Source organism: Gasterosteus aculeatus, chromosome 13, assembly GCF_964276395.1.
Source record: "Gasterosteus aculeatus chromosome 13, fGasAcu3.hap1.1, whole genome shotgun sequence".
Lineage (NCBI taxonomy): Eukaryota > Metazoa > Chordata > Actinopteri > Perciformes > Gasterosteidae > Gasterosteus > Gasterosteus aculeatus.
In genome coordinates this window covers 7,034,158-7,051,447 of record NC_135701.1, presented here as the reverse complement: position 1 = coordinate 7,051,447, position 17,290 = coordinate 7,034,158, and the positions used below count along the sequence as shown (strand labels likewise).

The 17,290-nt window shown below is 48.3% G+C and overlaps 1 protein-coding gene across 4 annotated transcripts in view; it reads right to left on the bottom strand.

The window, feature by feature from the left end:
• Positions 1 to 17,290, bottom strand: part of fbxl17 (F-box and leucine-rich repeat protein 17) — a 166,677-nt gene that overhangs the window by 7,110 nt on the left and 142,277 nt on the right. For all 4 annotated transcript variants that reach the window (XM_040195707.2, XM_040195705.2, XM_078087206.1 and 1 more), the window contains exon 10: positions 10,537 to 10,679. In XM_040195707.2, the coding sequence (XP_040051641.2) occupies positions 10,537 to 10,679 (143 nt within the window). The remainder of the gene's footprint in view (positions 1 to 10,536; positions 10,680 to 17,290) is intronic.

Below are 17,290 nucleotides of genomic sequence, written 5' to 3'. Positions count from 1 at the left end.
GAACTGTATCTAAATGAAAATACCAGTTCAGTGGTCCTCTTCATACTCGACTACACTTTTTTACCTCTCCTTCTTTCCCCACGCTTTGTTGGGCCATGTGGCGGCCATTGCTTTAGTCCCAGGCCCGTAAATAGAGACAAATGCCCCCCGTTCCCTGTCTCCTCCTATGGAGAGAGTGTATCAGTCAACCAGTAAATACATTTGGGGTAAATGCTTAAAAAGGCTGTTTAGGCAGCAGAAGAATGCAGTGCATCGGGTCTCAGTAAAAGGCAGCTTAAACCAGTCTGGATTGAAACGGGCCCGATTTATAGCCTGCTTTAAACTGCTCAGAGGAAAAGCCCCAGTTGTAAAGTTTCTAAACGCGTGACTGGACAACTGAAGGATAGTTCTCCTGCTCCATTGAGAGGGGGAGGGGGGGGGGGGGGTGAATGGAAAAGAAAGCAGAGGATTTCTGGAGTGTAGGGACAGAAAAGAGCTCGGCCCAAACTTATTCTGAAAGGATTCGATATTTCTAAATGAACTATCGATGCACTGGATTGGAAGCTCAATGAATAGCCTTGCTCTTTACAAAGGAAAGCCTGAGCTCACACATTTGGATTTTGTCTCACAGGGCCCTCACAGTAATCTGCAGTGCATGGCTCTGGGTGCGTTTTTTTTATTTTTTTTTATAAACCATGTCAGGCCCCGCCTGCGACAACTGAGGTCTGGTCCCGCTCACGCGCCCTCATCCCTGCACAATATCAGACGGCAGCGGGACTGAAAGGGCAGGGTGTCAGCGCGTACACTCACGGGCGCAGGAATGGGGGCTCAACCCAACAGGGTCAGAGAGGGAGCGGTTCTGGAGGCCAGGTTTGTAAACCCCACACTCCATCACGCGAGACAAAGGTAACCAGAGGAATGTGTGCGCTCCTTATCTCTGCAGACCCGGGGAAAACGTAGCGCAACTCCAGAGGCGTTTTTTCACAATGTATGTGTTAGTGTTGGTAAAACACAATCACAGCTCAGTCTATATAGAGCCAAAGAAAAGATAATTAAACCGGTTGCAGTGACTGAATTGACGTCATCGATTTCTACAGAATGTAATAGTATCAATCAAGTTCTAAAAAGGTCAAGTATGCCACTAAACCAAGGCGTGAAAATATCCTTTAATTATCCTGAGTGGAGATAAACAAATGTCCCATTAAGTCGGAAGATTGATCGGACCACTATTAACGTTTGTTAATTGCTGCGTTGTGTTTGAATATGATAGACGAATTCACCATTTTACTACATAGATCATACAAGTGAGATAGATAGATAGACAGATAGATACTTTATTGATCCCTGAAGAGGGACATTTTGGTATCACAGCAGAATGTACAGGGAAGAAAATAGAATACAAATATACACATTATATACAATATAATAAGATAGAAATATTAAATTAAATTAAATAAAATAAACTAAAACTGAAACAAAAGAATAACCTTCCAAAAGAGACAATAATAATAATTTGTAAAAGGAGAAGAGGAGGAAGAGCAGCAACGTCACAGCAGTACAGGGTTATTATTGTCATTATTTAGCCAGGGATGATTTATTGTAGAGTGTTATTGCACTGGGCAGGAATGATCTCCTGTATCGGTCCTTGTGACAGCGGAGCTGAAGGAGTCTGTTGGAGAACGTGCTCCGCTGTCCCTGTAGCAGGTGGTGGAGGGGGTAGTCAGGATTATCCAATATGGATAACAGTTTCTTCAGTGACCTCCCCTCCACCACCTTTTCCAAGCTGTCCTGTTCGCAGCCAATGATGGAGCCGGCCTTCTTAACAAGTTTGTTAAGTCTGTTGGTGTCACCGGCTCCAATGCTGCTCCCCCAGCAGACCACGGCCAAGTGCAAAGCACTGGCCACAACAGACTGATAGAACATCTCCAACATCTTGCTGCACACATGGAAGGATCGAAGCTTGAGTGAGTGAGTGAGGGTGAGTGATGGATTAATTGGATAACATCCAATTTAAAGAAGAAATGTCTCACGCTTCCACTAGTTCCTTCGTCGTAGTTATCCGATTCAGTCCAGATCACATTCAATAGCAGCATCTGGAACCTCAATCAGCCGCCATCACGACTAACTCGGTTTCTGACGACAGGGGGAAAGAGTGAGCTGCAAAGTGGTCCGTTTGAGTGGACCAAAGCTTGGATCTATTTTGGACCGACAGTTCTTAAGCCCCTTACAAATGGGTTTTCCTTTACGAATAATATATTATTTAAATCTATTAATATTAATCAAATCAATTTGGGTTCAGGTGGGTTTCCCACAGTGGACTATTTCCACTGAGATCTCGCATGCAGAATCTGACAAATAAATAACCCATTTGGAGTCAAAACGATCCAATGGTTGAAGACTTGGCCTTCAAAAGCGCTGCACTTTTTATTTTCCGTGTTTCAATTGAAATTACTGGAAAAAAGCCTAAAGAGAAACATTATCAAATAATAATCAGGATGAAATAATATGTCACTCATCTAATCTGATTGAACGGCAATAGTCCGTGCTCTCTACTTCCTCCAGAACGCAATCAGCCTGTCGATACCAGCCTCAGCGAGAAGACGCAAGCTTTGGGCAAAACCAACGTTGCCCCAAGCTGAGCCTATTTAAGGATGCTGATTGGCTAAATTGTACGTCAGCCATATTATTTTTTATCAGCAGTTGGCTAAAGTGCTTCTTAGAGCCGCCTTCTGCGGGCATTCATCACATTGACGTGCGTGTGACGGGACGTGCGTGTGACGGGACGTGCGTGTGACGGGACGTGCGTGTGACGGGACGTGCGTGTGACGGGACGTGCAGGACGAGCAGGAATAGCATGTATTTTCCGCAGATATCATATTGGGCTCCAGGTGGGGCGACGCCCCTTCACTCCCTATTGTTCAGCCGCCACTGCTAAAACCACTTCTTCCACTTCAGATGGCGAACAGCACAATGCAGCACGGTGGACACACAAAAAGACACACACACACACACACACACACACACACACACACACTAAAACTCCTGCTACAAATTCCAGGCCAGCTTACTGGAGGTCAGACACAAGCAGAATTCCTTGAAGATAATGACAACCGAGCCGCTGTGTTTAATTTTCTTTTGTTTTTTTTGCCCTTCCTAACTCCCTTGCTCTTCAGAATAAATAAGGAATGAGGACAGCCTGACCCTGTCCTTTCGAAGAACACTGATACAGAATTCATAGCGTCTCTCATAGCGCAGAGAGCGGGGGGGGAAATGGATTTACTAACCGGCCGTAAAATCTGTCGTGGACACAGATTACGGCCTTTTGATCGCAGACAGTACAAACATAACGTTTTGACAGCACGATACTTCTGTACGTCCTTTTTGTTCCACCGTGTTTTACTCTTTTTCTCTAAATCTTCACTGAGCAGCCACCAGTCATCTTCCTCTTCAGAACGTATTCATACCTTTTGGATCCGCTGGCTTCTCTGGTCCCAACAGACAATAAAGCTGGACATCAATCCCCCAGCCTAAATTTCACAGGATATTTTGGATCTATTAAACTTGTTCAGACACAAAGACCAAGGGGGGGAGGGGGAGTACATTGTCATTAGTGTTAAATAGCTAATTCATCACCAACCCAGAGAGACACCGCGTCCAAAGTTTAAAAGTAGACTGTGACCTCCTGCCGTCTCTCTGAAGGTAAAAAAACAACAACAACTGCCTGTCTACGACTCCATGAGACCATGCTGACCTCCGTTGTGATGAATAAACAGCACTGGCCAAACTGCCCAAAGAAGGAAAGGCTGGAAGACAACACACAGGGGGAGGGGGACAACCTGGATGAACTAATCGAATGAACAAAAGATGTGCCAGGCATCCAAAAAGTCAAACAACCTTGGCTGTCCTTGCTTGGATGAGGCTGAGCGAGGTAGAAACAATAAGAAAAAGAAGAAAAATCTAGAATTAATAGTGAAGAAGGTGGTGAGAGGGACGGCAGAGGAGCGCGTGAGTGTGCGCGAGAGCCACGCGAGGTCAGCGCCACGACTGGTAAGATTTTCCGTTGAAGGGCAACTCTGAGATTCCCTTCAGAGGCGGAGTGAACTCTGTCCATGTCTCACTTTATTTCGCCCCGTCTCCTTCCCCGTCCCTCGCTCCTGCCCTTTGAGAAACGAGATGAAGGGATGATCAGGAGGCTGCTCCAGTTAAGACCGCCAATCAATACGGCTCCTCGGTGTGGGGATGAAACTCACAAACAGCAAATGACTCTTTTACGCTACTTTCTCGACTTGCCCATGATGCCGTGCATCTTCCTGTCCATTCCCCCCTCTTCGCTTTAGCGCCCTTTGCGCTAAGAAGACTCATCAGATAAAAGTTTGGCCCGGCTACCAGACTCCCATTTCCTAAACGAGAGTTAAAAATGCCTCCTAACTCTTCGACATACTTCATCTTTGTTTTCCTCACTCCGGGCCTCCGGGCCCTGAACAATTAGGCCCTTGTTTATGTCTGCAAATTGCTGCTCCGTGCCTATCTGTGTATTGTCCCCAGCAGCTGGATACACCAGTGGAACGACTATATTGATTGGGATGTCTGTTCTTTTAACAAGGTCTGTCTGGTTGCTCCATCTAGGGGGAGGGGGCGTCGGTGCTCGTACCTGTTCCCCAAACGCCGCTCCGCCTCGATTCAGGTAATGGGAGCGCACTTCAGAAACTGCTTACACAAAACACTTCTTCGGGGGCCCCCATTTGTGAAGGAAACAGCCAGTTTCCCCCTTTTTATCCAATTTGACTTTTTGTTTCCCTTGGTTTGTCTAATTCTTTGAATCTTCTTCTTCTCCCTAAGGCCAACCCTCAATTTCACTCTCTTCCCCACCCTCATCTCCTCCATCACCATGACGGGTAACTCTCACTCGCTCCACCAGCTGTCCCTGAAGGCATCACCAGCAGTCGGTGTCATTATTTTCCTAGTCCGACTTTCGTGCTGACTGTGTGAGTTTGCCTCCCTCTCGGTTCCATAAGCCGGACTGCCCATTTGTTTTCGCTCTAATGAAGTAGTGGAAAAGAAACCCAAATACAAATGGAAGTGAGAAGAGAGGAGGAGTGAAGAAAGGTGAGGGGACGGAAGGGGAGGACGGAGGAAGACAGCGGAAAAGAACATTATTTGAGCTGGGAAATAGCTTTGAATTCCACTGAGGATGAAATGTGATGAAAATCCCCAAAGTGATAAATCAACAGAGGGTGTTCACAAGGGCCAGTAGGGCCCATTATGGGAAAAACAGCAGCTCAACGCATATACAGGAGACATGTGTACGCAGTGTTGAGATAAGGAGCACCATGAGTTACAGTGTGTTTCTGCACAAATGGACTGGACACTGGTCTGCACGTTGTGCTTAGCCAGAAAGCATCATGTCCACGTGCGTCCAGTCCACTGAGTGGTGTCGTTACTACATTGCTATGATTTCATTTGAAAATGACCTCAGTGAACCACTCGAAAGCCCGGGTTAATGCAAGGTGTTAATGCCATCACGTCTGTGGACGTGTGCACACTGGAATTGCTCCCACGGAGACGGCCTCGCATTTAACAGGAGGCCCAATGAGGAGCCGAGCCGAGATGTGCGGATGGGCTCTTCAGAGGGCCGGGCCACTATTTCCTCTGAGCCTTTCAGCCGAATGCTTCAAATGACTGACTGACTCAAAGCTGAAAAGGCTCGAAATGAATTGATTTGATTATATTTTGGGTGAGTCTGGATCAATCGCATTCCTCCCCCCCCACCCCCCCCCCCCCCACCGTCAGACGGGGCTGGTTTGGCCCTGCGGGCGGAGGGGTGTAATCATTGGAGGCAGGCGGAGCACGCCATCCGCCCGGGCCTGGAGGGGCTCTGATTTCAATGCTCCATTATGAGCCGTGTTCACAGCAAATAACATACATTCCTCTCGGAGAACACACACTTTTACACGCGGACACGCCGCATTTGAGCGCACGTAAACACACTGACACACAAAGCAAATCCTTGAGACGAGCAGGAGAGAAGAAAAGTAAATTGGGACAAAGGCGTGCGCACACACACACACACACACACACACACCGCACTAGCACAACATGAATCTCATCCAGCTTCTGAAAGGACAGTCTGTAGAAGAAAATATTCTAACAATCAAATCTACCCACTGATCCGGGCTCAGGCTCAGTCTGTTTGTACAGCGTTAAAAACGTTTTTCTTCAAATGAATCTCAAATTCTCCTTTCTTCTCAGGAAAAATACATACTGTACGGGAGCATGTTTGTATAAACTGTGACGGAGGAAATCGATCCTTCACACTGCTCCACATGAGGAGCGCCAGATGGATCCCGTTAACAGCTCTTAAAACAAATTCTACACTTTCTAAGTCCTGTGACATTCGGGGAAGCCGGTGCATTAAAATTCCCGGCGTTTTTGACAACTCCAAACAAATCTGCACAGGGCGAGCTGCACAGGGCGAGCTGCACAGGGCGAGCTGCACATGGCGAGCTGCACATGGCGAGCTGCACATGGCGAGCTGCACAGGGCGAGCTGCACAGGGCAAGCTGCATATGGCGAGCTGCACAGGGCGAGCTGCACAGGGCGAGCTGCACAGGGCGAGCTGCACAGGGCAAGCTGCATATGGCGAGCTGCACATGGCGAGCTGTACAGGGCGAGATGCGCTGCCTGCCGGCTCGTCCGTGCTGTGTGTCAAGGTTATCACAAGGCCGTGTTTGTCCACGGCTGCCTTGACCTTCCCTGAAACTCCACACTCCGTTTTTAGGAAGAAAGGATGAAGTAAAGAGAGAGTAAGACCATGATTAATGTGAAGTAGCCACTTGTGGGCTGCAGGAGTGACCTGGACACGTGCAAAGCAGACAGGCGTCGGCGCGCCTTAATGCAGACGAGGCTCTAAATGACCGTCTGTCACCGTGATATTGTAACTACGTGCGTTGGTACTCCTACCTAGACTTCTGCAATGTGAACATCCTGAACAGAAAAAAAACAAGCCCTTGAAAAGGAAATCTTAACTCTGGGAATATTTGCAATATGTCCAAAACAGTGTCAACACAGATCTCACCACTTGCCAAAGCACAAAGTGTTTATGTGTGTATAACAATTTATATTGGCAATGGAAACATTCACGGCAGGTACGCAATGCAGAATGATTTCAGGTTGGGGCGACTGTCACAGACAGCACGCCGGCTCGGAGAGTTGCCGGTTTAACGGGTAAATATTGAGATGTTTCCTCAAGGGTGTAGATCCTGGGGCTGAGCTAAACAAATGGACGTTGTTGTTGGTCGGTCCAAGAGTGATGGAGCCATTTGAGAAAGCGTCATCTATATCGAGAGAACACATTCTGAGCTGGTGTGGCTTTTCCTGGACTCCCCACCTTCTCTCCCAGAATGTAACCCTCAAGAAGAAATATGAGATGAGTACTGCCGACCTTCTATACGTCGGCCATTCCTGCCGTCAACACTGGGCTGAGGGAGGAAAGGCACGAGCGGACACACGGAGAAACTCAAGCAACTTAGTCAAATGAGGCTGGAGGAGGAAAAAAAAAACAAAACCCAAATGGATTTGTCAACATAAGGACAAGACGCAGCGGCGGAGAGAAATCCAAAGTTAAGTAATTTGCACAAGACTTTCATTATGTGGGAACGTTGTGGAATTGAGAGTTATCCCCCAGCTCCTGCGTCTTCCCAGAACTGCATTAAGTGCAGAGATGAGATTAGTTTGCCCCGGGATCGAATTGGACATGCCTCCGGATTTTACTGCCGCGGTACACAAATAAAGCCTGATACAAATTCGAGGGCCTGAAATGTCAAACGCAAACCAGGAAAAGAAAACGAAAAACACACACACCATCAAATTGAATGCGTCGCCACTACTGGTACTTTAAAACAACTAATTCAGTTCACTTAAAAGACACAGCGCCGTGGAAGCTCCCTCAGCGAGCAGCCGGCCAAGCGCCTCTCAGTCAGGGTTTGCAGTGTGTAACTCCCACGTTCACAAAGTCACCTGACTTCCACGAAGCCAACAGGAAAGTCACACGCTCGGACAGTAATGTGATTTGATAAAGATATCAACGATATCAACCCCCGCCTCCTCCTTCATCATCATCGAGTTGGTTCTGAGAGGAGCGCCAGCTGCAAAAAGCTTCAATCAATCGTGAGATACATGAAATCGAGTGAAGCGGGCGAGCGGGAGGCGTGAGGGACGGAGGCGAGGACGGGGATGAGAGGGTGGAGGAGAAGGCAGAGCGTGGTCACTGCTGCCCCTCCCGGGCTGACTTGTAGATGATCTTCTAACTCGCTGCGCGGCTCTCATTTCCTTTGCCGTGACCTCGGTAACAACAGCCTATTCCCATTTATTTGTTTCCCCCCCGAGCGGACGTTGTATTACACCCATTCCTCTCCCCCGCTCCTCCCGAAGCCCGACTCCATCTAAATCCCGTCCGCGCCTAACATAATATAAAAACACGACAACAACAACAACAACGAATGAAAGAAAGTACAAGCCTGACCAATGCTCAGCTCGAGTACTGCAGGCTCATCTGCAATGCTAAAGCAGATTACGGCGGAGACTGAAGACGGAGAAACGGGTGAAGGGGACCGTCATGCAGGGAATTATTTCCCCCCTGACTCAGAGCAGCTGACCTTGGAATCTGTCAAAGTCCTCCGTTAAAACTGGAATAGCACCAATTACCGCTGCATTTAGGAGCGTCATCCCCCCCCCACCTCCTCTTCAGAGCAGAGGAAGAACAATTATTTACCGTTCTATCCTCGGGATTAAACGATGAGTCTGAGCAACGCACGTGAGGAGACGGAGGGATAAGTAAGGGCACAGTGATGGGGGAGTCTGTGTCGGCAGCAGAGAGGGCGAATACGGTGGACAGGAGCGAATATAAAACTGTTATTCCAGTGAAGATGTGGGTCGTTCCGGAGCAGATTTTTTATTAACACGGCTGCAGGTATCGATTGTTGGGTCACTAAGTCGCCGAGGCAGCGGGGAAGCAGATGAAAATGGGATCTAAGTGATCACCTGCTATGTAATGCAGTTACTCTTTATTACTCCTGGATAAATATGATAGATACGCATTCGTGTCTGCAGTAATGTGACTCGAGCGCGCCGCTTCATCACCGGGACCTTACATATGGGTTCACCCACGGACCCCCTCGCATGCTCTAATTTCATTACGGCATAAATAGATAAATATGATACACCGGCGTTCTTGCCCCGCTTAACGATCTCTGGGCGGGCCTTTTTATCGGGGGAAAATCCATAGGGTCAACCTCTAGGCCGCGCCATGCAGGGTTTTATACTGTAGGAATAAAAATGATGAGTTCCCAACCTGGTGAGAGGCCTCGACTATAAGTCAACGGCTCTCGTACCTCATTCCCTCTCCTGCCAACTTGCATTTTTCTTTGCAGCGCAGCAGGGCCGTCTAAATTAGTTTTAGCCCAAAACCCGAATGCGAAACCCAACCTGAAAACAAAAAAGGCTTATTAAAACGTGCTGTACGCTCAGCATGCCCACCAGCATTCAGATTAAGGCCTCGTGTTGTGCATCTGGCCGCGGCACAAGAAACCGGCCTCTGCAACAGCACAGAGGAGCTTCTCAGTGGAGGCAGCGGGCTCCCCGCCTCGTCTGCCCTCATCCCACTCATGTCACGCTGAACGATCCCACACTAAGTGGATGCATCTGTGTGGCAGGAGCACCGCTGAGCCAATTGGAGAGGCGGGTGGAGTTGTTACCGTGGCACTACGACTGCACGCGCTCCCCTTCAGGGTGGTGATTGGACGGGTAAGAGGCCAGATGAGAGTCAAGGGGTGACTTTGGGGAGATTGTCCATCATAGCCGAAGTCTAGTGGGTTGGAGAGGGGGTCATCGTGTAACTTTACTTCAGTTGTCGGCGGACAGGCTGATGACATGGAAGCACCGGGCACAGGTGGCGGCTTAGCCTCTTCACACGCGCGCTCCTCTGGGTGCCCTCTGTCGGCCCGTTGCCTGGCTCTTTGGAGGGGGTCCGTGTGGATGATTGGGATTATGTAGCTGTGTTTATGCGTGGGCACCAGAGTCCACCATATATGCACATGTGTGTGTATATGTATATATAAATAAATCGTGTCCACACTTTTAACTGGTACTGTACAGTAAATATAAATCTAAAAATGACAACTATCATTTACGTGTCACATTTCTCCTTAAAGTACTGTGTCAGCCAATGTGGGCGTCACTGAGCGGATATGTATGCTACATATTGGATTTACGTTTGCATGCATAATGCATTATGCATAAAGACATTTTGTTTTGTTATTTTTCAAATGAACTATTAGTAAGACACATATTGTCAAAGGCCTACTTGCACGGCAGCCAGACATTTAAACAGCCGTCGCACACCAAAAAAAACACACGCTGAGTACAATCAGTCTGCCAACTGCTTTAAAATAGAGCAGCAACTAAAGATAATTAAAAATGAATCTGACAAGTGTTTCCGTTCTTCTTCATTATGTACGACTACTGACAGGAAACCGGGCTTTACGGGCCGAGCCGCGTTACCTTGTCACATCTCATGAGGCCCAGGTAGCGGAGGGACTTGCTGCTCTGGGCGATCTGCGTGGCTCCCTGGTCCGTGATGTCCTTACACCAGCCGGCGTCCACCGTCTCAATGGTGCTGCTGTACTGGCCTATGGCTATCAGAGCTGGGGACGCAAGAGGAAGATGGAGAGGGAGGGGGAGGGGGGAGGGAGGGGAGGGAGACAAGAGAAGGTGTTAGTCCGACAACCTCTCTCATGCAAATGTGGCGATGCCGGCGGCATCTCTCCCAAAGCGACTCACACAAATTTTCGAAGACAAAAATACCCGGCGCAAGTCACCCGACCTGTTGTGGGACGTTATTCCAATGTTTGCACAACACCTCGAAAAATGCATACACACACACACACACAGAGTAACATTCTGAGGTACACACACGTGTTTGTTCACACCGCTGCAGGATTTATCCATCAGAGCGTTGGCATGAGTCATGGCAGTGAAAGGCAGTCGCACCGTGCCAGAGTAAAGTGGGACTCCATGCCAGCATATGATTTAATTCCGCTGTTCCATGTGTGTGTGTGTGTGTGTGTGTGTGTTTCCTGGGCAGAAACTCTGTGCCAAGTCGGCTGAAGAGTATCCACCGATAAACTCATCTTCTTCTATCAGAGTCTGGGGCGCTTCGTCGGCGCTCTCGCGCCTTCGCGCGCTCAGACCTCACGCGCGTTCTCTTGATACAGTCTTCATTTATTTTTTTTGTCGGGCCGGGTACAAATTAAAATGTGCGACGGGTGAACAAGGCGAGATTAAAACGGCCTGTAATCTATCTCGAACAAAGGCGCGCTCTCCGCTGCATTAACACACAGGCGCGCACGGAGACACAACAATCTCCCCCATCAATCTTCGACCCGTCAATCGGCGGGCGGGTGGAGGAGACCTGCGCTCCGCCAGTCGATTGATAGTGCTGCGGGCTGATCGATTGGCAGGGCCCGTGCTTTGTTCTCCCCCTCTCGCGCGGGCCATTGCTAATGAGAGCGGGGAGGGAGGGATGAGAGAAAGATGAAAGGTGGAGGGCAAAGACGGCGGAAGCCTTTGACTGCGCCTTCAAATACTTACTTAGCCCCCGACGTTGTGTTTCGTTTTGCCTTTTCCTTTGCAGAAATCCATTCGGCCTCGGAACCGCCGACGAGCTCGAGGCTCGGACGTCACGAGGTGCAGAACTTTGTCTTCACAAAGTTGCATTTCATGTTGCTTTCCTTCCCGCCTCCCCACTCATCGCTTTTATCACTAGCACTTTCCTAAATAACTCCACATATTGCAGTATTAAATATCATGCAATCAGCAGATTGTTGATGTCACCGCACACACGCCCCCTCGCCGGCCAAGCCTTTGTGTGTGTGTGTGTATACACACTGTGTAGCGGTAGCTCATTCCCACAGGAGAAAGGAAATGGATAATCGCATGCCTTTTGAATCAACTGCATGTATTTAACCGTCTTTCATACTGACCAGCTGGGGCTATGCAAAGTAGGGTCTCTCTCTCCTGCACACACACACACACACACACACACACACACACACACACACACGTTGTGTGCAGTATGTAACATATGTAATATATACCTGCGGGCACTGTGCTCCACATGTGGTTCCCTTCGTGCTCTTGGATGTCATGTACAATGGCACATTATGGCTGAGCAGGCAGTAACGTGGCTTTGATGCTGCAGAATGTTTCATGTAAAACGGCACCACGGGGAAGAAGCTCCATCGGGCCAGATGGGTGAACAGCACACAGAGTAGACGTGATCTGGGGTTTGTTTGTTTTTTTTTCCTCGTGGTGACCTGGTTAAGAATTCTAAAAATGGAGACACGCGTGCTTTTGTATGATGAGCGTGAGAGACCGGCGGGACATCAAGCAGGTAAATGGCTCTCCGCCCTGTTCCCCTTGTCGCGTCCAATCACATGATCCCGAATTCGATTACCGGGGCTCAGAGCTCTCTTGTGATGTCAAGACTCACACACACACATATACACACACACACACACACACACACACACACACACATGTGCACATATTGCTGCTCGGGACTTCTCTAAAAGAAACGTGGGGATCAAATGAAAGAGGAGAGCTTCACAGCTAACCGAAGCAAACGCGACTCCCTCCACTTCCCCTCCGCCAACGCCGGGTCGCTGCTTCTTCCACTTCAACGTTATTTCTCTCGACCTGTCGGGGGGGTGAGAGGATCGAAGCGGACAGGGTGCCCGCCTCCGTGAATGTATAAGAAGTGCGAGTGAATACATTGACCGTGCATTTCCCGATTGCTCTGCTGCACTCACCTGAGCGCACCGCCGGCCTGCTCTAAATGACTGACTCGCAGCCAGCGGACGTTGTGCGGAAAGCAGGTGGCCGTTTGTGATAGCCGCCGGGAGAAAGAGCACAGCAAATATCCCCAAAACATAATTTCGTTATGCTCTCGACTTGGTCAACTGGAGAGTCGGATAATGCCTCGGTCAGAAAGAGCCGCGTGTGAGGCTGTTTGGACGCGTTCATCTGGTCGCCATTAGAGTCTAATATCCCCGTGTGGGCTTCTCTCCCTCCTCCTCTGAGCTCCAGCTGGCAGATGGAAATCCTTGGCTACTTTTGCAAACTTTTAACTACAGTAGTGCTCACCTCAGCGAGTGTGAAATGGACCTTACTGCCTTTGTTTTGTAAACAAGTCTTTAAATGAGAGCCAAGCATGACAGGGATTAGAAAGCAATGCTTTTATTTCATTGGAAAACGTGAATGATCACAAGGTTTCTTTCCTTTCTTCCATTTTCTCGGTGCTAATTATATTTTAGTAGACTTACGTAATGTGCAAATTCCCTGTAAAATAATCTTTCATTTGTCATAATAAGGCTAGCCTACCTTTCGTTTTACCAGAGCATATTATTTGTACAGAAATGGGACTTGTCTGGGAAGGTCAACCTATTACAGCTGCATGTGTTAAATTACATCCGTTTTAAGTACAAGATTAAGGCATGCCGGCTCTAGCTGCTGACTTTCACTGATTAATACTATTTTATCATACTTTGTCAATCGCAAAAGAAAAAGTATCCTCAATTAGCCTCTTTGGGATCGCTGTCATCAACTGAACAAATACATCACTAGAAATGCAACAACGGATTATGTTTTTATTTGAAATACGCGTTATAAAGACTTGACTGGCGGTGTATGAGGGAGCGTGGAAGCATTAAATTGTCTTTCCTGACTCGTAATGATTTTCTGTCTGAGAAATAGATGAAGCGATATGCAAGAGAAGTTAAGGTGGGAAAGATGTGGAAGTCAGAGGAGAAGAGAGGGGAAAATCCCACTCTGGCAGCAGGCGCTGTGACTGAGTGGTGACTACACACTCTCAGACGGTAATGAGGACACACTCTGCTGCCCTGGCTGAAAATGGCTCTAGGATCCGGCTCTCTGTGTGTGTGTGTGTGTGTGTGTGTGTGTGTGTGTGCGCGTTCACATACCATCTTTAGTGTGAAAAGAAGCAGAGAGAGACAGAGATTGCCTTTAAGTCCTATATATCATTCATTTTGAGTACATTTCACCTGTCTGTTACCACATCTGTCGTTTGGGGATAAAGCTACGTCATCACAGGAGAAACAGCTGGGGATCCCATTTAGAGCCAACTGCTCGGTTTTATTTACGCATCTCCTGGGACATGGGAAAACTTACCCTCTCGTCAATCAATCACCAAACCTCAGTCAGTCACTGGATCAATTTAAGAGTCTCGTGGAGCGTTTGGATCCTTTCGGATCGGCATTTCTGTTTCGGAACCATAAACTGCTCACAATTCTTTCGTTAGGATCTTCTTGAATATTGGACTTTAAGTGCGAGGCGCTACTTGTAGATTTCAGTTAGGAGCGGTTTAGACAAATGAAGAGTAAAGGAGCATAGCCGGTGTTCCATTAACTCCTACATTATCTCCAGACAGAGATTCATGACCTATTACCTTCCCATATCAGGCACGAGCTGGTATCAAACGCCATAAATACCGGATTTATCCAAACTTAGGAGCGGCGCTATACGCTGCGCTAACCACAAAACGGGGGTCAGGAGTTGGTCAATGCTGCAGTGACCGCAACTTGAGAAGAGAGCGTAGTTAATCAGCTTACTCGGCCTATCTCTGTACCTGACCCCACGGCTCCAGGGGTTAAGCATCCTTTACAGGCTTATTAGATATTCACTTATTACATTCACATAAATGATGGTGAGCCATTACTGCTATCTTATTGCTCTGGATCCATCCCGGGCCTGCCTGCCGTAACCCTACACACCATATTTTAGCCGCTGATTAAGACAGAATGCTAACGAAAGAAGTGATGGTGTACGGTTAAGACTTACTGTGTGTGTGTGTGTATGAATATGGCAGCAGGGACACACACACACTAAAAAACAACAACTTGTTGTAGCTGATGTATTCCAGAGAACGCAAACTGTCATGTCTAATGTGAAAGACATTCACTTGGTTCTTTGTGTTGGGTTTGAAAACTTGGCCTCATCTTTGCCCTCTTCACTGAGAGGCTGTTTGTCTAAAACCCAAAAGGAAACCGCTCTTCACTCCTCATCCTTTGGGACTGCTGACGGTACGAGGAATGCAGAAGCTACTTGTACTTCCTTTTGTCCCCCCACTTCAGCCGCCACTTCTCCCACTACTGACGTGCATTCTCGCCAAGAAAAAGCCAGAGTTAGTTTTCATTCTGCTGCATTATGTGAGATTCCCAAGAGAGCGTAAAATGCAAACAGAGGTGCAGGACTGCATGGTGGACTTTTAATAACTGGGGTTTGGTGGATTATGTTCCCCGGCGAGATAATATTATCAGTCTGCTCTCTGAGATTCTACCACGCCGTTATCTCTAGATGTAGGACGGCCGTGTGGTCGATATCGCAAAATCAATTGACAGGACGGGACTCGATTTCTCTTTATACAATTTTATTTCAAATCAGCAAAAGGAGTCAGACCACCGATTCTTGTCCGATTGTCCGACACACACACACACACTCTGTGAAAGTGGTGTCAGGAGACCTCAATGAGCACCTTTGACGCTCATCTGACCTGGTCAAGCGCTGGCCTCATGGTATGATTGATTAACACACTGGTTTCACCCTCAAAGCAGCCGGCCAAACTGACCGGGGTCACACAGGGGGCCAAAACGAATGCAGTAAACAACATGCCAAATAAACCACTTAAAACGCACGCGCGGAGAGAAAAGAGAGCCTGTTGCTTTGGCCTGTGGTGCTGAGGATTATTAAATTAAGAGCTGTGAGAACGAGAGGGAACCGGTGGCGGCACGCAGACAAGCCCTCCATTGAGAGGAGAAACAGCCCCGCAGGGGCCGCTGACATGAACCCGACGTGACAAAAACGGAGCTGTGTCTTCCAAACCAGATCAAATATTCAGATATGAAAAGAAGGAAGGAGAGAAAACAATCGGGCAACAGGAGCGAGCACAGAGACGAATCGAGAGCGGCAGAGGTCCTACGAGGAGACGTTCTCTGCCCTGACGTTTTGGGCAAACGCAATCAAAGGCCAGAGGGGAACTGAAAGGAGCCGGGCTGCGCGAGAGACACGCGGGAGAGGGGGAACAGATTGAGTGTGACACAACAAGGAGGCAGAGCTCTTTATGGTGGGACATGCTCGATCTGGGAGATTAATTAGCCAGAGGGCAGGAAGAAGGCCGTGTGCAGACTGTGTGTGTGTGTGTGTGTGTATTTCCCCAATCAGCCTCCGATCTGATGTAAACCAGCTGACACACACCATTTTGTGTGTGCTTGTATGGTTTCATGTGCTTCTTGTGCTCGTGTGTGTGTGTGTTATGGAGAGAAACAGAAGCAAATCAGCAGACTCTGACATGTTTAAGTGGTTCGGTAGAGACAGTACAACCAAAAATGCCTTTTTTTTTATGGTGGTCTAGCATCTGAATGTAATAGACTTTTACTTACACACACACGCACGCACACACAGAGAGAGAGAGAGCGAGGAGACACACTGACTGTTTTAGTGGTTGTCGTACAATGACCTTGTGGGGGGGGACGTGGAGTTTGGAGAGGAAGATTGGAAAGGTGAGTGAGTGGCGGCGAGGGGGAGAGATAGAGAGGAAGAGTGATGGGCAAGGACAGATAGACAGAGTGAAGGGGTGATAAGGAGAGATGGAGCTATCACAGAGGTGACCCGCCACGCGCTTTGCCTCACCACCGAGAGCGAGCACTCGGCGCCCATTTGCACACACATGCAGGGGTCAACGGCACACTTTACAGGGTCGCCATTCGATTGAGGTTCAGCGCACCGCGGTCTATTCTGAGAGCAGTGCATTTATTTCAATTTGGCCCGAGAATACGCTTCGAGAGCGGGTTCCAACGAGACTCAGTCAACATCAGATTCCTCTGTTTTAAATACTCTGGTGGCCGTTTTTTATCATCAAATGTGGTGTTCTCCAACTGGAAAGTAGCGTGAGAGAGGGAGCTGGACAGATCAAATGACCATTGATACAGTTCAACGTCAGCTCTACTCAAGAAGTGGGCCGGCCCGCTGAAGATGGCCAGAACCCTCAGTCAGCGCCTCATTCGGCCCCATCACTCGTGTTACTGATTAATCACATCTCTTTGTTTTCTTTCGTGGATAACTTTGTTCAATAAATTGCTTATCTTTCCTCTTTTGGCTCCATTTTTTGTGTGTTCTCCCTCCTTTATTTTGTCTGCGCTGTGAGCCGTCTCCTGACAGCGAACTGACAATGACGCTGTGT